The 24,189-nt window shown below is 40.8% G+C and overlaps 2 protein-coding genes across 8 annotated transcripts in view; one reads left to right on the top strand and one right to left on the bottom strand.

The window, feature by feature from the left end:
- The window catches only part of NRDC (nardilysin convertase), a 122,521-nt gene extending 115,838 nt beyond the window's left edge, over positions 1 to 6,683 (top strand). For both annotated transcript variants that reach the window (XM_036893090.2, XM_057500207.1), the window contains 9 exons: positions 661 to 692; positions 937 to 1,075; positions 3,031 to 3,078; positions 3,354 to 3,406; positions 3,817 to 3,900; positions 4,473 to 4,563; positions 4,820 to 4,936; positions 5,848 to 5,937; positions 6,038 to 6,683. In XM_036893090.2, the coding sequence (XP_036748985.2) occupies positions 661 to 692; positions 937 to 1,075; positions 3,031 to 3,078; positions 3,354 to 3,406; positions 3,817 to 3,900; positions 4,473 to 4,563; positions 4,820 to 4,936; positions 5,848 to 5,937; positions 6,038 to 6,235 (852 nt within the window). In that variant the 3' untranslated portion in view covers positions 6,236 to 6,683. The remainder of the gene's footprint in view (positions 1 to 660; positions 693 to 936; positions 1,076 to 3,030; positions 3,079 to 3,353; positions 3,407 to 3,816; positions 3,901 to 4,472; positions 4,564 to 4,819; positions 4,937 to 5,847; positions 5,938 to 6,037) is intronic.
- A 189-nt stretch (positions 6,684 to 6,872) lies between these two features.
- Positions 6,873 to 24,189, bottom strand: part of OSBPL9 (oxysterol binding protein like 9) — a 195,720-nt gene continuing 178,403 nt past the window's right edge. For 5 of the 6 annotated variants that reach the window (XM_036893093.2, XM_036893094.2, XM_036893091.2 and 2 more), the window contains 12 exons: positions 22,479 to 22,591; positions 22,228 to 22,346; positions 17,988 to 18,073; positions 15,668 to 15,839; positions 14,310 to 14,394; positions 13,524 to 13,634; positions 13,190 to 13,253; positions 12,931 to 13,071; positions 10,629 to 10,707; positions 9,307 to 9,398; positions 7,862 to 7,997; positions 6,873 to 7,607 (listed from right to left, as the gene is read on the bottom strand). In XM_036893093.2, coding sequence (XP_036748988.2) covers positions 7,533 to 7,607; positions 7,862 to 7,997; positions 9,307 to 9,398; positions 10,629 to 10,707; positions 12,931 to 13,071; positions 13,190 to 13,253; positions 13,524 to 13,634; positions 14,310 to 14,394; positions 15,668 to 15,839; positions 17,988 to 18,073; positions 22,228 to 22,346; positions 22,479 to 22,591 — 1,273 coding nt within the window. In that variant the 3' untranslated portion in view covers positions 6,873 to 7,532. Of the gene's footprint in view, positions 7,608 to 7,861; positions 7,998 to 9,306; positions 9,399 to 10,628; positions 10,708 to 12,926; positions 13,072 to 13,189; positions 13,254 to 13,523; positions 13,635 to 14,309; positions 14,395 to 15,667; positions 15,840 to 17,987; positions 18,074 to 22,227; positions 22,347 to 22,478; positions 22,592 to 24,189 lie in introns of those variants that run through there. The other variant, XR_008997005.1, reaches the window with a different exon arrangement.

The following is a 24,189-nucleotide window of genomic DNA, read 5'->3' as shown; positions in this document are numbered from 1 at the left end:
CCTCTCAGTCTTTTCCCGCCAACCCCAAAACCAGCCTTCGTCTCTGGCCTACACACAGGAAGAAGTTTAAAAGCTTCAACCCACATAGAAAATAGTAAGAATAGCTACTTGCTTTTCTGAGCACAGTAGGAGTACTGGGTAGAGGTCCTTTTCGTCCAGAGAACTTTGTACCATGAATTGCTCCAGGTAACCGTGGAGATGAGCTGACCCTTCCACTTCTCTCTCATTTTAAAGAACAGAAGTTCTTTAAGAAGTGGGGGGGTGGGGGGCGTGCAGCATTCATTCAGTGTTCATGTTCCTCTGTTACTCTGTACTCTGCTGTGTATGAGCTTTCTCACTCACAGCTGCAGCTGTCATACAGGGCACAGACTAGGGGGGTAAACCGAACAATTATGTTTGATCCAGTGGAGAAAGTGTCACAGTGTGCAGGTAAACAGAGTGCCTTGGGAGACCAGAAGAGTATTCAGTAGACATATCAGATCCGTGAATGATGCATCCAGTCTGTGAATGACTTGCCCAGCATTTTGGGTGACAGACTATTATCTGCTTTCCTAATGCTATCCAGGGCTTCTCAGTCAGTCAGAATATTGATATTGGTTCTGGGAGAAATCAAAACCAGAAAAGCTTGATGTAATTGTTTTCTCCTCTTTTGCCTACTAGGAATCTATGGATTTCCTGAAATATGTTGTTGAGTGAGTATTCGTTTTTTTCTCTGTAGGGATTGTGTGTCCTTACCAACAGGAGGGCCTCAAGCCACAACTCAATTGTTACTAAATCCACAATGGAGAAGCTTTTTGTGCTAGGTTTTCTTGAGGATAGTTATGTAAGCAAAGCAATTCAGGAGGGTCTGTGGAAGGCCTGACCCCTTCTTCAGTGTTTGGTTGGGGTAGGAGGATGAAGGCACTGCCTCAGTGACCCACACTGACTCTTTTGCAGCAAGCTGAACTTCACGCCTCTGGGGCAGGAGATGCCGGTGCAGTTCCAGGTGGTAGAGCTGCCCAGGGGCCACCACATATGCAAAGTGAGAGCTCTGAACAAGGGAGATGCCAACTCTGAAGTCACTGTGTACTACCAGGTCAGTTGGCACCTTTCCACTCAGCCGTTCCCCAGCTAAGCACCTTAGGGGCACTAAGCCCTGGTGGAAGATACAGAATACCTGGGAATACTGTCCCTGTACCTTCAAGGCCTTTTTTGCAGTTATCTCTGTTGTTTTATGTTTAGGGTCACTGGCCTCTTAAAGCAATCTGCATTTAAAAATTGTTCCTGTCAGTGAAATGGATCCTTTTTCAATCACAGTGCTTCATTAATCACCCAACCACTAGTCCAGAGGGACAGAGACTGAAGTGTGGCTGGAAATTCCTACACACTCCTGATAGAACAATTTACTGATAGAACCCCGAGCAGCAGGAGGACATTTGCTAAAAGGGCAGTTTTAAAAAAGACGAAAGTAAACATAGCTAAGCAGTCAATATATAGCAAAAGAATTACTATCAGAGTCATAATTGAAGGTTTCGGAGCTCCTAGGAGAAAGAATTTATCAACCGTATATTATGGATGATGAATCTGAGGTCAAGTCCCTTTGCTGAGGTCCTAACAGCTGTGACTCAAATTTATTCCTTCTGTCCTCAGATCCTGTGTTCCTTCCACACCATTCTGGAGGGGTGGGATGGGGCTGAAGTAAGGAAGAGCTCTGCAATGATCTTAGCTGGCCCGTAGCCTACTTTAGCCTGTGGGTAGCCCACCTGTCCAGACTGATCTCTGGTATCCTGAGCTCTGGGACTCCTCTGCTGACTTCTGCTGTGGACCTGGGTTCTCTGCATGAGGGAGCCATTCCTCTGTCAGACCCTGTGAAGATCCCTGGTCTGGGCTTTGGGCAGGTCTGCATGGCCTAATTATCACCTTGTCCTTTTACTGTTTCTGGCCCTGGGCCTGAGTCTTGCCCTAGAGGCTGGCTTGTCTGCAGAGCTTCTTCCCCTCTGTTTTTTTCTGCAAGTTTTTTGTTTTTTTGTGGGGTTTTCTTGGAGTTTTTTTCTAGGTTCTCAATGTAGTTGAAGCTGAAATGACCAAACTTCATTAATGATATGGTCTGGCCTTGCTTAGTCCTGTCCACATTTCCAGTGCTTCTGACTGCTCAAAACCCATAGCAGTACTTCCTAGTTTAAGGCAGATTCATATTGTAAGGCCTGTCTGTTGAGGTGCTTTCTATTTGATCACCTCTTAGCACTAACTTCCGATACCAGCTGCTTCCTTTAGGGAACCACTTCCCTCTTCCCAGAGACCATTTTGAACAGCACTTGATAGTTTTGATTGGCTTTGTTGCAGTCCTTTTAGAGGCAAACAGGGAATCTCCGTTGCTAACTAAACAGGGCTTTAGTCTCTTCCTCTGGCGAGGTTGGAAGGAATAGGAATGCGTCTGTGTCAGGAGACATAAGAACCTACTGAGGGATGCACTAGCAACATCCTGCTTGTTGGCCTCCTGCTCTCCCTTTTGAGCAGCATTATTTTGCCAGTCTCCAGGACAGCTAGGATATGGTCTTTCAGTGTGGCATCTGCCTCTTAGGCATTTTTCTTATCCACTGGTTTTTGTGTTGCTGTGTGGCTGCAGAAGCTCCTGTTTCTTTCTCTCTCTCCATCTGAGGGATAGGTCTAGATACCCTTCACTGATCCCCAGATATTTCCTCCATAGGACCTTGAACTGCCAAGTACTTGATTTTAGGTCATGTCTTCTGGGTCCTTTGGCCAGGAGGTGGCAGGTTAGGGATTACTGGATTCACCTCCATGTCTGTCTGCAGTTAGTTCTGTGCTAGGACTGAGAATACAAACGATCAAGCATGATTCATGCCATCAGACCAGACCTTTAGTCTAGTGAAAGGCAGATGTGTAAACAGAATTGTGGAAATTTTGGCAGTAGAGGGTGTGATCACTTCTCTTTGGTGAAGAATGCCTGAATAAATGATTGCCAAGAATAGCGGGATCGTTAAAAAGCCTGAAAGCCATTGGGTTTTCAGTTGGTCTAATTTCTCCTCTCAGTCAGGTACCAGGAGTCTGAAAGAATACACTCTTATGGAGCTGCTTGTGGTAAGTTGTATAAAGGAGAGTCACGGTGTTCAGAAGCCCCTGCCCCAGCATGAGGATGGGTTTTTCTGCCTGGGCACTAGGAGCTTGGGAGTGGTCAGAGACCTGTGATTGGTAGGTGGGATGGTGTGTGAGCATGGACAGGGGGCCTGGGCGATTTAGGAAAAAGGCAGTAAGGGAGGGTGGACTTTGGGGATATGTGGAACACTTCTGGGGGAAGAAATGTAGGTTTCTCTGCCAGGGGGAGTTGGGCTGATGGGTAGTATGTTGAATTACAGATGCACATGGAGGAGCCTTGTTTTGACTTCCTTCGAACCAAGCAGACCCTTGGGTAAGTCTGCTGGCAGAAGCACTGAGCTCAAGTAAGAGTCTGGGGCTTACTTTGTGGGCTGAGGTTTGTAGCTACCCTGACTACCCTCAGAGCTCTTGGTCCTTCCATGCCTTAGTCATACTTACTGGTCAAAGCTTCTGGCATCTGTGTCTCTGACCATCATCAGGTTCTGTTTGGTCAAATTTCATGATTATCAAGAGCGAAAGCTAGCCTGTGATCCTCAAAGAAAGGAGTGGATGCCCTAACCTGAGAATGAAACAGATGCATACATATTTATGGATATTCTTTCAGGACCTCCAGGTCCAGGAAGGATATGCAGATATCCTTCACACTCATCTTTAGCACCTCTGAGGCCAGGGTCCAGATGACCACTTGAGCTTTTCACTCACATCTTCTCACTCTGGCTGTAGGTACCATGTCTACCCTACCTGCAGGAACACATCTGGAATCTTAGGATTCTCCGTCACCGTGGGGACTCAGGCAACTAAGTACAAGTGAGTAGGTGGGGCCAACTGCTACTACTGTTCTTGGCACAGAGAGTAGGAGCTGTAGGTGCTCATTAAACCTCAAGTAACTGACCAAACAGGGTTTGCTTCATTTGGTTACAGCTGCAGGGGTTACAGGATGGAGGCCAGTTCACAGACAGCCTTATCCAGGACTGATCAGTGGTCCCAGTGATCCTGTGAGGTTTGCCTCAAAAGTCCTGTAGCCACTGTGCATGGCTTGCCCGTACCTCTGGGCAGACCTGAGGGACAAGCAAGGTGGAGGTGCCTCACTGGCATTCCTGTTAAAGCAAGACCAGGGCCTTGGGCTCTCCACTTCAGGGTGTCAGGCATGGCTTCACTGCTTCTGTACTGAGGATACCAGGAAATGGGCTGGAGAGGCGGGTAGGGTAGGTTCTTCCCTGTTCTCTACTCTTCCTTTAGCTCAAGGGAGAGTATGAAGGTCTGGGAAGAGTGGACTTCAGTCTCTTTCCTGGAAACATGCCTTAGCTCCAAGTCTCTCCATTGCCTTCTACTTGAGACCAGGTCTCTGATGACTTTTAATTGAAGATGTTTTGTTTCAGTTCTGAAGTTGTTGATAAGAAAATAGAAGAGTTTCTTTGTAGCTTTGAGGAGAAGATCGAGAACCTTACTGAGGATGCATTTAATACCCAGGTAACTGTTTTCTTTGGTTCCTTGGCCCCACAGCCCTCAAGAATACACACTAGTCTTAGTGCTATGTGCTGGCCATTTTTTGAGCTTTGTAGCCCCACCTTAATCTGACCATAATGTCCTAGTTTCATCCTTCCCCATCATGTTGGCAGGTCCCAATGGAAGGGACCTTATCGAGTCATCACAGAGCAGATGGGAAGGACCAGGTGTGTTCTGGGGGAACTGGTGTGATGCCTGATGGTCTTTTCGGTGGAAACAGGTCACAGCTCTTATCAAGCTGAAGGAGTGTGAGGACACCCACCTCGGGGAGGAGGTGGACAGGAACTGGAATGAAGTGGTGACACAGCAGTATCTGTTTGACCGCCTTGCCCATGAGGTAGTAAAACGGCTTTCATATTGATGGCTCTGACAGGATTTTGTGATTTAATAGGAATTGCAGTTCCAAGAAAATCAGTATCATGTGGTTATTATTTACTTGCCTGTTCCTTGATTTGATTAATCAAATCTTTGAGTTTCCAAGACTGGCTCTAGCACTTCAGGTGGCTGAGCAGGCTGCTCATCTTTACCACCCATCCCACAGCCAACACCACTAATTTCAATCAGAGCAAATCCATTTTTGTATTATACTGAAGTTCACTACAAGGTATGTGGAGGGGAAAAAAAACATTCTGCTTAAAGAAAATTAAGAACTGGTATTTACAGAGTTCCTCTTCTTGGATTTAATGATTCTGGGTGCAGATCTTTTGACAACTTCTAGCACAAAGTAATAAAACCCAAGAAAAGAGCTCTGGGTCCTACAAACCAGGGCTCTTTCTTTCTGATAATATAACACTATATGGTGGATTACCAAGGGACACTGAGGCAAAAGGGTTATTAAACAAGGTTTCAGCCCAACTCTAAAAGACACTCAAGTTTTCCTGTTTGTTAGAAGCAGGACAGGTACAGTTCTCTTCACGTTTCAGTAGTTACTGTACAAGCCAGAGTACACAGTTAGCATGTACCTGAGTGACATTAAAGTGGTGACAGATTTGGCTCTGTATAGTGCTCTGCCATAATCACACCATCTGCGACCCTCTCCTGCTTATCTGTGAGGGTTAATCTTTGCTATGAAACATTGAGGGGTTGTGTGTGTAACAGAGGCTTATTTCCAGCCTTCTCTTGGGGTAAGCTGAGACTTGGAAGAATAAAATGGTCTGCCTAGGGTGTTAAGAACTCCTTTTTCCAGAAAGTGCATTGCTAGCCTTTTATAGCTTGCTTTCTTTTCCTCTCTTCCCTTCCCTCTGTAAGATTGAAGCACTGAAGTCATTCTCAAAATCAGATCTTGTCAACTGGTTCAAGGCTCACAGAGGACTGGGAAGTAAAATGCTCAGCGTTCATGTGAGTATGGTTAAGAAAGCTGCAGCTTTGTCCTTTCCAGAGTTGTTGTAGCCGTTACCATTCACTGAGTTTGGGTTGCTATGTCTTTGGCCCCATCCAGGTTGTTGGATCTGGCAAGTATGAACTGGAAGAGGATGGTACCCCTTCTGGTGAGGAGTCAAACTCTTCTTGTGAAGTGATGCAGCTAACCTACCTGTCATCCTCTCCTCTGCTGGCAGATTCTACCATCCCCATTACTGATATTAGGGCTTTCACATCAACACTTAACCTTCTCCCCTACCATAAAATAGTCAAATAAACTGCAGTCTCATTGGCCTGAAGCATTGTGTATTTTAAAAATGTGTTTGTATTTTATGAAGTTACACTACTACTGCCTTAGGGCTTCCATTGAATTTTTGCACTGGCATCATAGAATCTGATCGGCTCCCCCCCCAGCCCTGTCTTCTGTTGTGACTAACAAACTGAGGATCACTGTAGCAGCTGGCAGTGGAATTAGCAGGGTGACAGGAGCAGTTTGTGAGGCCCTATGTAACTGATGTCTTTTAGTACCTAAATGCTAGGTGCTAATACTAATACCTGTTGATTTTTAAATGTATTTTTAAATAAAGATAGTTCTGTATTGCCCTTCAGAATGAGCCATTTGCTGCTGTGGCATTCTTTTGTTATATTTTGTTTCAGCATAGGGTAGGAAGCTGTAAAAATATTCTTCCCAAACCTCTACGGCAATAAAATATTTTTGGATAAAATGTTGGGAGCCCTATGTGTGCTATATAAAGTTTAATGAAAACTTTGGAGAACAGCATGGTGGGAGCTAAACACATAACTGTAAAGGGAGGGCAGTCCTTGTGAAAAGCTAGCTAAGTCCTGTGTTCAAGGTTGCAAATAACTGGCTCCAGGTTTAACCATAAAGATAATAAAAGAAACACATTTTAAAAAAAGGTTGGAAAAATCACTTTATGAAGCCCTAAGAAGCACTGAGTATAATTAAACTGTAGTCCAGTTAGATACAATTTAATAGTTCAAATCCAAAACAAAGTTATTGTAGGTGAGGTTGTGAAATTTCCCAGCACTTGATTATAATACATCACTCTAATTTTCTAAAACTCAGAGGAACCAGTATTTATTTACAGTACATGGAGTACTTATGAAAAATCTGGCATCAGGTATATACGTACGTGTGTGTGTGTGTGTGTGTGTGTGTGTGTGTGTGTGTGTATATATATATATATGTATATAGAACCCAAGATTATATGAACTTAAACAGATGTGTATCTCAGCAGCAGTACTAGAATGCAGTCTAAGACTGGGATTTATAAATGCTTTTCAAAGGATGGGGTTTGGAAAAGAAGCAGACATCTTGCTTTCAAAACCTGAAGTTTTTCTCAGGACTGATGTCAAAATTGTAACTGCTACAGAAGAGGAAAAAAGGGAAGTTTTTCTCATTTATAACTGTTCATATGCATCAGAAAGTCCAGTATCCCTGAGATAGGAACCACTGCAATAAGATGGGAGTGAGTAGGTTCTCCCAAAGGAAGAGTGTTGCTTAATTATGCCTACTGCCCTGGGCATCAGGTATAAACTCTGCGTTTCCCAACCTAATGCTTGGCAGCACCAAGACGTTTCAGTAGTGGTTCATCATAAACCCAGCATTCTCCATCTTCATGAAATAACTGTAAGAGAAATGGGGAGAATTCAGTTACACACTTGCTTTATACTTCTATAATATACTTAACTATTTTATGTCTTCTCCCCTCATTACACTGAAATGAACTTCAGGTGGGGACCAGGGTTGTTCATCACCATGCTAATTTAATTTAAAACTGTTTGGTACTTAGCTTCAACATTCATTGAGTGAATGAGTTACAGCTCAGAGTATGGGGGACGGCAGTTGGGAGGTTGGGGCAGCTCCGCGAAGCAAGCTTACCCTTGTCTCCCACTGAATTTCCTTCTCTTTCCTTTCTCGGGCTTCTGCTCTTTGTCTTTCTTCAAGTCGATGCTTGGCTTCAGTTGCTGCATCAATGTCTCTGATTTTTAAGTTGAAGGTGACATCCTTCCAAAGGCTAGAGAAAAGTAGTCAAAGTGCTGAGTACTACGTGGACAGAGTTAGCAATCTTGAGAGAGAGAGGCTAGAGCCACCCTGAATGTAGCATAGTAGTAGTAAGTCAAATGGCTTTAGGTGCTGTAGTTCACAGACTATATCTCCTTAAACTGGCAGCAGGGCAATGGAGTAAAGAATAGAAATGGACTCAGATGATTCCACTACTAGTTGCTAAAGGATGGACAGAAAGCTGGATATAGGTAAGGACAACAGAGGAGAGAGCAGTGAGAACAGAGACCCAGTATTATACTCCTGGCTCTACCTCTACTTGTACAGCTTTGGGGGCATCCAGGGCTTGAGTGTCCTTTACTGTAAGTTCAAAGGGTTAGAGCAGAGGAGCTGAGAAGTTCCACTTCAGAAAAACTCTTGGATTTAACAATGAGATCTTGAGAAAACAGTTTGAATAGATGAGTAAGGGTCAAGAGGTGAACTGCAGAGATGTTAAGGGTAAGAGATTTATTTGGCTTCCTCTCAAGGCTTGGAAAATTATGACAGATCTTGTCCAAACATGTCACTCTGCAAGTGAAGACTCCTACGCGCTAGAGAAGTGGCCATGCCTAATATCCCCTTGCGTTGAATAGCAGAGAATAAATTTCTACAGATTCCATTTATAGGCAGGTAGTCCAGCCAAGCTTTTAAAAACAGCAGGGTAATGATTTGTAAGATCCCCTTCCTTCACTTAAATCCCTTACTATGCTGAACAAAGAACCTTAGTGCCTAACTCATCATACAACTAAAGATCCCAGTTTTATCATGCAAATGGAAGAGAAAAAACTGACTTTTGAGACTTACGATAATTGAGTAACAATTAGATATTTGATGATGTTACGGAATTGACAGATATTTAGGCACAGAAATGATATTGTAGTTAGTGTCTTTAAAAAGTCATTTTGAAATACTTGGGGATTAAAATTAAACAAGACCTGAAGGTGCTGTATACCTCTCAATTGGGAGGTCACTGCCTTCTCTTATAAGTCTCCATGATGGTGATAAGCCAATGTACACTGAGTATTACTGTGTCCCAAGTGTCATATATACTACGTGTGATCTCATTTAGTCCTCACCAGCTGTGAGGTAGTTCCCACTTCAGGGAAGAAGGCAAAGAGACGCTAGGTTACAGTCATGTTTACAAAGCTAGTAAGTGGTGGTGCTCCACAGGAACTCAGGCATTCAAATCTAAGCTGTGCTGTTAGGCTCTGCTGTACTGCCTCCCCGACCAGCCTGTGCCTCCGCCTGGCCAGCAGAGGGCTCTAGTGAGGTTGTCTCCTTACCAGCGGGACTCATACTCATTCTGATCTTCCAACTTTCTCACTTTCTTCTTGATTATAGGCAACTTCTTAGTATCTATAAAAACTGCATTCTCCTAGAAAAAAGAAGAGGGAAGCAGATGTTTTATTATTCAAACAATTCTAAGAGGAAAAGTCAATTCTTCATTCCCAAATTTTAGTTAATAGATTTAATAATCAAATCCCACATATGAAGATGTAGACAACAAATTTCACTCATAAACAATCTACAGCCTAAAACATAGTGGTGTGTCTGAAGTCTTAGCAGAGGCTTAAATCCAACAGATGTTTTCAACGTGGCTATGTGCCACCTGCTTGGGATGTAATCTTTTGGGAAGCTAGACACATAAAGGACTAGTTGTAATGAAGTGCATTTTACATTTCAAATTCTTTCATGTCCAAAATTTAGCTTATTGGCTCCTCCTTTTAATCCCATGCCTACCACCTTCCTTAATTAGGTATTGCTCACAAGTTTGTTGAGGACAAGGACTATCTTACTCACTTCTGTATCCCTGGTATCAGGAAGTCAATACAATTCTTACACAAAATCAAATTGTGAACCAAACACACACAAAATAGCACTTCATGTTATGAAATACCATACCTTCTGATGATACAGCTAACGCTTCCCGGCTTACTATGTGCCAAGCATTTGTTATATACATTCCAGGCTTACCTCGTTTTATTGTGCTTTGCAGATACTGCATTTTTCATAAATTGAAAGTTTGTGGCAACCCTGTGTCAGACTAATCTATTGGTGCCATTTTCCCAACAATATTTGCTCATTCTATGTGTCTATCCCATTTTGGTAATTCTTGCAAGATTTGTGTGTCATGATCTGTGATCAGTGATTTTGACTTACTAAAGCTCAGATGATGGTTAGCATTTTTTAGCAATAAAATATTTTTAAGTTAAGGTATGTACATTGTTTTTTAGACATAATGCTATTGCACACTTCACAGACTACACTGTAGTGTAAATGTAACTTCTGATAATGCACTGTGAAACCAAAAACTTCATTTGACTCACTTTACTGTGATTATTGCTTTACTGTGGTGGTCTGGACCTGAACGAACCTGCAATGTTTCCGAGGTACGCCTGTGTTCTTAAGTGTTTTGAGAGAGGCAAGTAAACATCATTTACCACCTGTACTGTTGAGGTAGAGGTGGAGGAAGGAAAAGGCTTGCCCTGGAGAGACGGCATTAGAGCTGGCCTCAGTGATTACATTTCCTGAAGAAGGACGCCAGAGTAAGGGACAGGCTGTAACTCAATAAAGCCTGAAGCGAGTGGCAAGATGAGGTTCTTACCCCTGTTGTATATTTTGCATACATTACACCATTCCATTCTCCTTCAATTGAGCAAAAAGACTTCTTATCACTTGGAGAACTAAACAGAAAAGAAACATTTGTTAGCCCTACAGTGAAAATTACCAAAGTTCTGGTCAGTGTGGCCTACCTACACAACAGAGCACAGAAAACAACTGTGAGAACAACCATACAGACAGCTTGCTTAATAGAGCTGGATTTCCCAAGCCAACTCTAAGAATAAAGGCCCTAAGCAGATGCTAATGAACTTGAAATCCCATGGACAGTGGGCACTGAGATAACCACCAGAGCCTGTGCCTCTACGGTGCTGGGCCACAGGAGACTAGACTCAGCCCCTGCCCTCAAGTTGTTCACAGCTAGTGGGGAGAGACATTGCCACTGAGGTTCCAGCCAGTACATGCTCTCTGGATCTACGTGAGCACTGGAGATGAGGGGCAAAAACTGCTGGGATGAGGGTCAGGGGAGATTTTATTTAAGGATATGCTGCTGAAATGAGGCTTGCATCCTCAGGCTGAAGGCACCTCTGAGTTAAATGGCTTGACCTCTTTTCCTTTCATCAAAAGCAAGGATCCTTTCTTTCTTTCATCAAAAGCCCCAATAGGCCTCTAGTTGGACAACAGTGATATTTATGGCAGGTATGGAATTTGGGAAGATAAACAAGGACAGGTTAGGAGGGAAAGCCTAAAAGGTAAGAGAAAATAAAAATACATAGTAGAGAGAAGGAAGCTGCCATCACTGGACTGAAACATTTCCTCTGATTGAGGGGCTTTGGGGGAAGGGGGACAAAGGGAAAGAAAAATGGTGGGATCCCAGGATTAGGAAGTCATTGTGCACTGGTTCTCAAACAGTGGTCTGGGGACCCCTGGGGGTTACCAAGACCTTCTTAGGTCAATACTGTATTTTTAACAGTGACACACTGATTTCTCACAAGCGTACCATGTTTCCTGGAGGCTGTGTGATAAATAGCAATAGACTAACTGCAAGCAGCAGACAGGAGAATCCAACTGTTTTCTATTGTACTGGAGATTTACAAAATTCAGAGAATGTACAATGCCAATCTTTACAAATATTTAAATAGATTTGGAAAAGATTTTTCATAAAAATGCTATTTTTGCCATTTGTAAATGAATTTATATTTTTAAATCTAATTTCTAATGAGAAATATCAATGCATATAATTGACATGAATAAAAAGCTCTCTGGGGTTCTTAATAATTTTTAAGTGTGAATGAGTGTAGAGACAGAACACTTGAGAACCCTCTCATCTAGGACCATCCTTCATCTGACGCTCAAATTCCTAATTACAGGAGCCCACCAGGCACTCTTCCAGCTCATAGCTTTACAGGCAGTCTTTCAGTTATATATGGCTGTGGCTGCTGGAGGATTCTGAGGGACAGCCATTTCCGTTGGTGCTGGTTACCCCTAAGGGACGAGAAGCAGGCCCACCCAGGTCTTTGTTGTGGACACCCTCTCTACCACCCACCCATTCCATGAGGGCAGCTACATTTACAGTGGTAACTTGTGTTGCTCTCTAAGCTCTGCCTGCATTTTCTGACAGCAATGATTTTTGGGATACTGAGCCTTAGTAAACTTTATCTTGTGCTCATGGTTCCATCCAGCTCAAGACTTTTTGGATGCTGATTCTGTCATCCAAATTAAATTCTCCCTCTGGAAAACTGGTTAACCAGTCATGTGTCTTCCATCTGCAACACCTCCCAATAAAGCTTCTGAGTGCAGAGAAAAATTCTAGATATTCCTCTTCCAGTCAGGCTCTGAATCCACCATGTGATTGTTACCCAAACAGCACAGCTGTCTTCATCTGACCCCACAGTGTCTAACAGAACCAAGCCAAGATGTGATGGTTACTGTTTCTCCCCAGTAAAGGCACAGAAAAAAAGGACTGTGAGGACTTGGGGACACTCAGTGGGAGTCACAGAGTCTACTGTGTGCACTAGCTCATGGTCCAATCCAGTGATAATGAGTCAGGAATCCATGACCTGGGTGAGCCAGGTGATCTAGGAAGACTCTTTTCAGTTCCTGCTGGCAAGGCAGTTCCTAGGAAGAAAATCCCACCAAATGACCTTTGATTGTTCTGAATCCAGATTTTAGGTCTCCTCCTGCTCAGGGATATTAGGGAGAGTGTGAACACACAAAATGTGGAACTAGTTTACAAGGACAGAACCATTAAAATGGCCAATTCCTAACAAGAAGTTATAGTTCAAGACAAAAGGAAAAGTATTTCAGAGAAGCAGAAAAGCACTGAAGCAGGAAAACAAAATACCTACAAAATCTCGGCAGTAATTCTGTGCTTCTTGCCCCCATAGAAGGGCTTAGTGTGGAAGACGATACTTGCACTATAACCAGTTTTAGAACAATTAATACTGCATTCTCCACCTAGTTCCACCCAGGGCACTGTGAGGATAGACCTGCAACATCAAAAGTTTTCAGGTAAGGCTGACAGTTCAAAATCAGAAGAGAGGAGGGGTGTGGCTTAAGGAACAGCAGGGTCTGCTGCCCAGAGGCAACGGACACAGCTCTACTTGCCTTCCATAACCATTGGGGAATGTGAGAATGTAATGCTCATCGTGGTCTAAACAGGAGACACAGCCTGTGGAGAAAAGAGAGAGAATCTGAAGATTAACACCAACTGGCCGTAAGGCTTTGCTGTCTGGTCGATGGACACTCCTGTCAATTAAGGGAAAGTGAGTCTTGCATTCCACCATGGTTCTCACCCCCAATACAAACGCTTACATGCAAACAATGACAATCAGTCTAGCCTTCAGGGGCCATGTCCTCTTACTAGACAAGCTACCAACACATATTAGAAGGACACAGAATTCTCCTAGTAAACTGGAGCCCACCCAATGCCCAGACTTACCTTGCCCAATGTTATGCACCCCAATGGACATTCCAAGGAATTTTGATTTGGTCCAGATATGAGCATTGAATTGTATCTTCTTGTTAAAGCACTCAGCATAAAAGGCTGAAACTGAATGGAAATTGTTTTCATTAGTACACTATCAAGCCACAACCACCTCTCCAATGCCCTTAGCCTGGAGAAAGAACGAGTTCCATGGGGAAAACCCTCTACCCCTCTGAGAACAGCCTCAAATGAGGCCAGGAATGTAACTGTCTTTGAGCCTGTTTCCCCCAACACAGGCAACCATTCAGGGCCATGTGGGCAGGAACTTCCCTGAACCACGAAGATGATCAAGGTCTATCCCAGAGGCTTAACATCAAAAGGTCTGTCTGTCCTTCTGGTTGGCCATGTTCTTCCCCCAGCCCCAATATGGGCCCATCCAGGATTTCCAGTCTTATTAACACTGCACTGAGCAAAGATGTTGATGATATTTTGCTCCACTATGCCAGAAACACACTGTGCAGAAGCACATCTCATTTATATAAATTGTCTCCAAGTTGCTGAGGTTCCTAGAGCACAGCACATTATGTGTAAGGTGACTTCAGAAGCATCCAAAGTTGCTTTCCAAAATCCTAAATCCCTTCTTTTTATACACAATTAATCAGTGAAGTTTAAAGTCTTTGGCACTTATACAAGTAACAGGTACACAGGCAGCCACAAAACTGGTCACATAGTGACCTCAGCTATGGTGCTTTAGACAGAACAGTTTGAAAATGGGTGCTGCAGAGGAGCTCTGTCACTTACTGGGTGGATGATGGGAAACCTGCTCAGCCACGAATGTTACACTGTTTTTGGAAACCCAAGGGACTGGTCCCTCTGAAACTAGCTCCTGCAAACAAATAAAACATTCATTTTTCTTTTGATGTACAAACACAAATGACACCAGAGAGTGTAGTAACTGGGGTCTCTGCCTCCCCAGGTGGTTGACTGCTCCCCCCACTACCTACACACCCAAAGCACCTCACTCATACTTTTATTATGGTGTTTAATTACCCTGCTGGAATTACTGCTTTGTGCCAATCTCCCTGAGCAGGTCTCTGTAACTAAGACATTCTTGAAGGCAAGGACCTTGTGCCTAACTGAAGGCCAGGCCTGGCACAGAGCAGGCACTTACAGTGCTGCCCAATGAGCACAAACAGAAACATACTGCCTGTCTCCAGTCAGGACAGCCTGAACACAGCACTGGAAAGGTCAGGACACGGAGAGCAGTATTCACTGAGGCTCTTCTGTGCCGGCACTGGGGGCTTGAGGCGTCGTTTTCATCTTCAGAGGCCTTTTAGTTGAGTCCTCGCGGGCGGCTGCCTTCTGCACACTAAGCTCTGAATGTCGGAGCCCTGGGGCTCAGGTCTGGGTTACCTGCTCTTCTCCAGCTATGCTGTCTTCCTAGATGATGTCATTCACTCTCAGTGCTTTACAGGCTGCCTAAATACACTAAAATCTCTGAAAGCCCACTTCCATCCTAGACCTCTCCCTTGAACTCAAGACTCTTGAAACTCTAACTCCCTACTTGAGAGCTCCATTTACATGTCTAACAGACCCTCATTACTTTGTATTTCAAATTAGGGTTCTCGATTTTTCTCTCCTCAAACCCAATCTTCTCCTTTTTAGTAAAAGGCATGAACCAACCACTAAAGCCCACATGCAAGGACTCCATACTGCCTGCCCCTCCTTTACCTCCCCCAATCCGTCCATCAGGTCCACCTCCCAGTACAGCTTCCATCAACCATGTTTCTCCTAGAATAATGCCAAGCTTCCTCAAGGGTATCTTTGCCTGTATAATTTTGCCCTTTCCAATTTGCCCTTTCCAAATGTTTTTCACAAAATCATTATGATGATCTTTTCAAAAATGTGATTCTGATAAGCTGTATTATGGTCCACAAGGCCTTGCATGGTCTGATTTCTAAATTTGAATCTCTATCATCATCTTATGCCACTCTTTCCCCTTGGCTCACTATATTCAAAATATGTGAATGTAACAAGGCTGTTCTATGGGTGGTGAACATCTTTGCTCATTGTTTTTATCATTATCTGCCCCCAAACAAAATGAAACCCTCAATCAGTGCATGAGTTTAGATTATTAAAAACATAAGGGCAGAACTCACTGCATTCTCCTCAGTATCATTTGGTAATGTCCAATGACACTGAAAGATCTCACCCAAAATAGGGTTGTATGGCTTTTTGGCAACTGATCCTTTCCTTCCGGCATGAAAGGCTGAGAGGTACCATTTCACAACCTGAACCATTCGCTCTCTGGCATCCTTCTGGTCACTAATGCTGCAAAGGATAAAGACAACATTTAATGTTCTGCTTCCCAACAGTATACAAGCTGATGTAACAAGCCTCAACATGGCCCATCAACCAGGCCAAGGGGACCCAGGACCAAGAGCCACCTCAAAGTTTCTTTTTAGAATTGAGGCACAGTGTGCATAATTAAACACACCCGCCTTAAATGTTTGGTTTGGTCAATCTGACAAATGTATATATCCATTTAATTCATCATGATATGATCAAAATACAGAACATTTCCATCACCACCAAGCTCTTCCTATGCCCCTTTCCAAGCAATCCCTACTCCTCACCCCAAGGCAAATGCTGCTTCTGGTTGCTGGCACCATATATTAGTTTAGCTTGTTCTAGAACTTCATATAAATGCATTGTTTAATTGACAATCAGTTTTCCTAGGTATACCTGTTTTATTGATCTCTAATTTAATTACTTCATGGTCAGAGAATATTGTTTGATTCCAGTCATTTAAAATTAAGTCTTCCCAGCATACGGTCTATTTTGATAAAGGCTCCATGTATACTTGAAAAGACTGCGCTATACAAACTGTTTAGTAGTGTTGAGAAAGGTCAAATGGATCAAGCTGATTGACCGTGCTATTTCAGTCTTCTGTAGCATTACTGATTTTCTTGGGGGAGCAGGGATGGGGAAAGTGGCAGAGCACACGTAGGGAGCTACTGTTCAATCAATTCATGAGGGAGGAATTTCCAATCATGATCATGTATTTGTGTACTTCTCCCTTTAATTTTGCTGCATGTATTATTTTTCAAGCTGTGTTAATAGGTACCCATTTAGGATTATTATCTACTCTTGATAAACTGATTCTTTTATCATATGAAATATCCCTATTTGTCCCTGCTTCTTGTCTTAAAAAGTCTACTTTGTCTGATACTGATACAGTGACACCAGCTTTGTTAATAATTAGAATTTTGCATGGTTGACTGTGTCTGTTCTTTTACTTCTAACCAATCAGTGTCTTCATGTTTAAACTCTCTCTTGTAAATAGCATATAGATGGATCCTGTGTTTTTATCCACTGTGAAAATCACTGCCCTCTTAAATGTAATGCAATTTACATTTAATGTAATTACTGATATAGCTGGGTTTACCTCTATCATCTTTGTATCTGTTTTTTCTTTGCCCCTTTGAGCATTTTTAAATGCCATTTAATCTTACCTATTGGCTTTTTAGCTATACTTTTGTATTTTTTAAGGGGTTCCTCTAGGGACCTCAAGTTTACATTTTCATCATAAAAAATATCCTTAATCTCAAATCTAAGAAATAACTGGTACTTTCCATCTTTACTTACACATTATCAATAAATGTTTATATTTTATTTGTTCATTATGTATTAAACAGTAACATATTTATTTAAATTTCTGCCATTTGGCGTTGGTTAATGATTCTCTTAAATCTTCAAGAAGTAAAGATATAGATCAGTGTCAGCCAATGTGCCTACCCACTGTGAAACCTCAGTAATTTCTATTTGACTTCAGTAAGCGACAGTCCAAGGCCAAGGAATGCAATCAGAGGAGACAGATTAGAACACCCCGGTTAAAAAGAAAACTTTCTTGCTTACCACTGAGAAGCAATGTGAACTCACCTCCTTATGAGTTAATCCCACCTTTAGATTACTTCTGTCCTTTGTAAATATATCTAATATAGCAAGCTATATATTTAAATTTTATGAACCAGTCTAATCTGGACACTAAAATCTGAGCTCCTCAAGGACAAATACTGACTTTTTGTTTCTCCAGCTCATAACACAGTGCCTTGCAAACAACCGATGCTCTAGAAAGGTTGGGTGAACTCAGTTAACTGGTCATCATCAGCATATGGTGCAAATAATTTAACAGTGATTACCAACCCTGGATAAACTAAGCTTACAGTCTCAGCTCTGTAAATGCTGGCTATCTATTAGTAGCCTCTCAAGATTTTTAAAAAGTGCTTAACTTGGCTGCCTAACAATATCACTACCATATAACCTAACCAAATAGGCATGTAATATAAACCATATATACAATGCCACTTTTCCCCAGAAATGTTTGAAAAACAAAAAGGAGTCTATCTATCCTGCAAAGGCAGAAAGCTCTGGAGTAACATCTTAAAAAATTGGTAACTACTGTATTTGGTCAAATACCTCACAAACAGGTCCGGATGTGCAAAAAAGTCTGCATACATTTCTAAAAGAGATCTTCTTTCAAGAATAAATGTTGGAAGAACTACCTGAAAAACATACATATTTGATCCTTGAAGATCAAATTCCACTACAGATAAACAGATTGCTGAACTAAAAAAAAACGAAAACAAAAAAACTCATTCCAATCATAGTAACACCCACCAAGTACTGTCCAGGCATGCTTCTGATACCTACTTCCCAAACTGCTCTGATGCAGAAATGCCCCTTAACCTGCCCAGCAGATGAGAAAAAGAGAACAGGTTTTGAGTGTTCAAATGTTGCTTCTCGGTGCAATTTCCCTTTAGCTCCCTGATTCAGTATGACAACTACTCAATAGCAACCCTTTGATGCCTACTACCTGCTGGTAGTAGGTTATTGTGTAATTACATACACATTATCTTACTAAACTGTACCATAATCCTGTTATGAAAAAATTATGATCTCTATTTTATAGTAAAGAAAAATGAAGCTCAAAGAGGGTGAAAAATTTTCTCACTGCTCCATTATTAAGGTGAAATTCAAAATTTGCTCTGTCTGGCTTTGGGGCAGGGGGCTCTGTGCACTGTCCTCTCGACTCATGCTTCTCTAACATCATTAAGTGCATTACAAAATTCATCTGCTTACTGTGCCCTCAAATAAACAAAGAACATCTAGAATGCAATGACTACACACTTCATTCATACCTGCATTCTTGGCTACTGTTACATGGTGAGAAATTTTTACATAAGCATTTGAAGGAATAAACAAAAAGAAGAGAATAAAGATGGGAATGAATGAACTCTTTCTACCATGGGGTGGAGCCCATGAAGAGGCTGGGAATGGGGCAAAGGACAAAGTAAAAAAAAGTAGGAAATTGGAATATGGCATGAAGAAATGAGAAAGGTTAGGAATAACCACTAAAAAAAGTAAGAATTTCATCGGAGTATGGAAGAGTTTTTGAAATGTTTATTAGATTATTAATTACTCATCATGGAACACCACAGTAAGCAGACATTTCTTTAAATCTAGTCATGACTGTGTATCTACCACATCCAAGATTCTGTGTCAAATGCTAAGAAGGAGGCAAAAGTAAGTATGAGAGATTACTGGCATTTAAATTTTAGGTAGAATGTGAAAATACCATACAAGAGATGCTCCAAGTGCCCTGGAAATTCAGGAGAGGTAAGATTACATTCTGTTTAGGGAATAAGAATGTGGTCAGAGCTGGAAAACGATTTATTGAGATGGCACTAGAGAAAAGCCCTGGAGAAGAATAAGGCTGCAAAAGAGAGAGAAGAAAACTGAAGAACAGGACATGGGTATGGGAGGGAAAAAAAGGACATCGAGACAGGAAATGGGGTGTGACAAGGATTGACGATGGACCAGTGTAGATGGGAATATAAAGAGTATAATGGGGCTGATGGAACACAAGCTTAGAAAGGGAGACAATGGCTACAACATTTAGAATATGTTTGTTATCAGACTCCAGAGTTTAAATTTTAAGTAAACATTTTCTTCCACAGGACACATACATTCATAATCTAGTATCTCAAGTACTGACTTAGTGCAACTTCCTACCACTCTTAGAGAACACGGAAATTATAAATTGTCATATTCGACTGCTGAAGAACAAACGGGTAAATACCTTTAATATATAAACAGCTCTTACAAATCAACAAGAAAAAGATTACTATTGACAGCAGAAAAATAGACAAAAGAAATGAACAGGCAATTCAAAAAAAGAAACAGTCAAAAAACTTAAAATTTGATTTGATGTGTAATCAAAACTTTTTTCTCTCTACATAAAATTTTTGAGAATTCTCATTCAACAGATCTCTTCAGTGTTATGTTTAGCACTATATTGATACATGTCATTATGTGAAGCTCCTGGAACAATGATGATAGTGAGGTAGGCTTGGCTGTCTTTGAACTGGCTTCAAGTACTTATTCTGCCACTTCTTAGGTGTAGACAGCCCTGGGATATTAACTCCTTCTCTAAAAGTTTCTGAAAAAGAGGTTAATTACATGTCCTGCTTATATCTTAGGATTGTTTTGAAAACCAAATAAGGTAAATGGGATGTGACCTTATAGTATTTCCAAATACTACAACATATTTTGGAAAATAACTCTTTTTAGAAAGTATCTGAAGTGAGAAATTATTTTTACAAATAGGAGAATGAGATACAAATTTAATTAAGGCATTATTGTAATATTTTGGAATACATGAAAGGAATCAAGATTTAAGAATCTATTGGCAATCATAGCCTTTTGTTTGTGCCAATAAAGATTTCTAAAATAGCTATTTTTTAACACATTTGGTAAAAAAAACAATTATTATATATCATTCATAATGTAACAAGCTTTTAGTGGCTATGGACCCAAATATGGATTATCTGGCTGAGGAAATCATGTGAGGCAAGAATTAAACTTGGTTGTGGCAGACACTTTTGGTTGCCTATGCCAAGTCCTGTTTCATCCCCAGTAACAGAACTTTGATTCAGTTCAGGTTCAGACTATGGGAGTCATGAGAGTCCATGCAGATCTCAGTGGGTGAATGTGGATTAATCTAAACCAATCATTTAACCTTTGCCAATTGACTAGCTCTGGCTCCACTTATGGAAAAGAATGTCCTTCCTAATAACAACAAAATCCTGGTAACAATTACTTTTCTGCCTCTTAACATATCTGTATAAGGATGATGATGATGGGCAGAGTGGCAGCCATTTCACACTGACAGAGAGACAAGACTGAGTGTGAGAGTCGGCAAGCTAAGGATGGCAGAACACAGAGACTGAAGGAACCTAGGTCTCTTCTCACATTGATGACCTACCAAATTAATCAATCCTGGAACTACTCTACTTCCAGACTTCTCATTGTGATACAATAAATGTAGTATTCAAGTTACCTTTAGGTGGGTCTTCCATTACTGGAGACCAAAACCAATCAAGGTGAAAGATATAGAAAAGAAATATATTGTAGATGTCAACATTACAACACTAAAAAATTAAGGTATAACTTTCAAATTCAAAGTGAAAATTTTGTTCCAGCAATTATGCAAGCTAATGATCACTGAAAAAACTCTGGAAGTAAATTTCTGCAAATATTCTCTCACCTAGAACATTCCTGGCAAATACACCGGGTTCTACATATTAGTGTGATCCTTTTGTTTCTCATTTACATTTGGGGTAAAATTTTTTATTACAGAGACTTATTAGAAAGTATTAAAGATCAGCTTTTTTCTTAATAGCCCTCTAACTCCAAAACCAAAATGAAGTTGTGACCGACAAAGACTACAGCACTGAACTGTCTGGTCACAGCAAAAGTGAGAATCCTAAATTTTATTAACCTTCTGAAGTTGGGTAGAATAGTAATTTAACCAATATGAAGTCTTTTAAGACAAAGATTACAGGTTTTGAAATCCCAGGCCATATTAGAACCTCCATTCTGCCACTTACTAGAACTTACCAAGTTACATAACATCTGTAAGTTTTAGTTTCCTCACCTGTAAAATGGAGTTAACAAGAACATTCACTTTTGCAGTGCTACGGTGAGAATAAAGTGCAAGGATGAGGCTTCTAGCACAGTGGCAGGGATATACAAAGGCACCCTTACACCAGTCTCCTAAATCAAAAGGGCATTCAGTTTAGAGCACCAAGTTTAAATTCAAATTCAAATCCAGGCCACAATAATTTTATGTGTGTCATACAATTTCCCATTCAATCCCTGTTCCAATCTTTACAATAGCCCTGAAGTATTTTGCGTATGAGAAATGTAAAGACCACAGAGGAAGGGACTTGCTTGAACAGAAGAAGCAGGATGCAAATATAGGCCCCCTAATCCCGAGTTGAGAACTCTGCTCATTTTGATTCTGTGCACATTACACTACTCTCTAGGTTTCATCTGAACTACTAACCAATACTGCCCAATATTGTTCAATACTACTAACTACTGTCCAATACTGCTCTTTGTTCACCCCCAAGATAATCCAAATCTTAGTACAATCCATACATATTATCTCTATGAAATTATTCTAGCTTTACTTATTTCATCCATTAATACAATTTTTCAGTTTACTCTTCTACATACATATTAAATCACAAGACAGAAGTATAAACAGAAGTTACGTCATCATGCTACATTCACAGGCACACTTACCACTCAGCACTGAGAATCCACACATATACATTATAGGCTTACAATGAACACCAAAGTTGATTCCTACCTTAGTAAGATCCATTCCAAGCCTAACCTGTGACAGGAGATGCATGATAACGCTCTTGTGCTCTTCCACCGACCCTGCCTCGCCTTCATCATCTCTATCATCATGTGAATCAAAAAGATCTACAACAAAACAGATCTTCATAAAATGGTGCACAACTGGGCCAATCTGTGCTGCTACCAGTTGCAATTTTTTTCCAAACCAATGTTCTTAAGAAAAAAAAAAAGTTAAATTGTCAAAGAAAGGTCACTTACCAGCATCACTTGTTCCATTGGACATAGAAGAATTAAGTGATTCTGTGGTATCTGGGCGCTTTAGACTATTTCCTGAGCTGCTGTGTGTCAAGACTGAGGCAGATCCAGAGGAACTAAAAAAAACATTAATCACTTTCTTAAGGTTTTGAAGGAAATTTAGAATCATAGTAAGACATTAATTAACCAATAAAGTTATTTAAAACACATAGGTGAGATACCCGAGAGCAACAAACCAGACTCTTCGGGTTAGCTGGGTACGTACATACGTGTGTACACTTTCCAGCTCTTTCTCTCACCCTCACCCTGAGGCTATAAACTGTAACGTCCAATGACTAGGTATCTTGTCTTTTGCTTTCTGCATAAGCCATGCTGACAGGTTGTCAAAAATCAGTAAGATTTTGCCTCTGTTTCTAAGTTTAAAATTAGAGTTAATGTAGATAATGGCAAGTCAATTGCTTAGTCTCAGTAGGATGGCTTGTCTATATTCTGAGATCTTTTGGTAAAAGCCCACATTAGTATTTAACACTCTTCCCACTACTTAAAAAGCTGTATTTAAAGTTACAGAATAAAAAGCATACTACCTTTCACAAGTGAATCTATGGTTACTGGTACTATGAGCTGGTAAAAGCTTCCTCTATTATATTATTATACCTGTGATTATAATACCCAGGATTAGTATTTGTATATTAATAAAGGAATATTCAAAGGCACAGTTTATTTATTAAGTGTAAAAATAGAAACCATATTTCTCACACTGCAGATATTATTTATAAAATGGCACATTCATGTGATAATCAGTCTTTTACTACAAATTTATTGATGCAAAACATGATTCTAATTTAAACAGTTTGCCCTGATTACTTACCTTTGATTACTTAATTTATTATTTTAGAGAACTTTTAGGTTCACAGCAAAACTGAGCAGAAAGTACACAGTTCCCACTTGTACAGCACCTCTCCCACTATCAGCATGGGCACCAGAGTATTACACTTGTAGCCACGGATGGGCCTACACTGATAGATCATCACCTAAAGTCCACAGTTTACCTTAGGATTCACTCTTGGCATTGCCCATTCTCCAGGGATTTTGAAAAACATATACTGACAAGTATCCACCATTGTAGTATTATAGAAAATAATTTCACTAACCTAAGAAACCTCTGTGCTCTGCCTATATTAGAACATTAGAGTATTATAACATTCTAATATTAGAATTTTAGAGCACTATGTATTCTAATGTAAACAGTTTGTCCTGGCTACTTACCTTCTTTCAATCTACTTTTCAAAAATCCCTAGGTAACTAAATATTGCTTCTTTGATAATTTAGTAGTATATATCACAAGGTACTGTAACTAATGTCTACCTCACCAGTTTTGAGAGCCAATGGAAAATATGAGTAAAAGACCTAGGTAAAAGAAACCAAATTATCATTAAATAAAAGAGCTGCATGAAAATTATCTTCAAAATGTCTTGTGGCTCTTTGATACATCATCAAAATAGAGTCAGTCCTTAAAATCAATTGGTCAAAAACCCCCAAATCCTTTAACACATGTACCTTACTTTAGATGCAATTTCAAAGGTCAGATCTATTTATGCTGTGCTTTTCCTTCTCACTCGGATTAGAAACCGTGTCTGGATCAAGTGAAATGCTCAAAATGGAAAAAATGAGATAAATTCTCATTTATCCACTTTATAATTTACCTCATTTGTGA

This window comes from Manis pentadactyla, chromosome 4 (genome assembly GCF_030020395.1).
Source record: "Manis pentadactyla isolate mManPen7 chromosome 4, mManPen7.hap1, whole genome shotgun sequence".
In the NCBI taxonomy this organism is placed as follows: domain Eukaryota; kingdom Metazoa; phylum Chordata; class Mammalia; order Pholidota; family Manidae; genus Manis; species Manis pentadactyla.
This window is presented reverse-complemented; position numbering and strand designations above follow the sequence as displayed.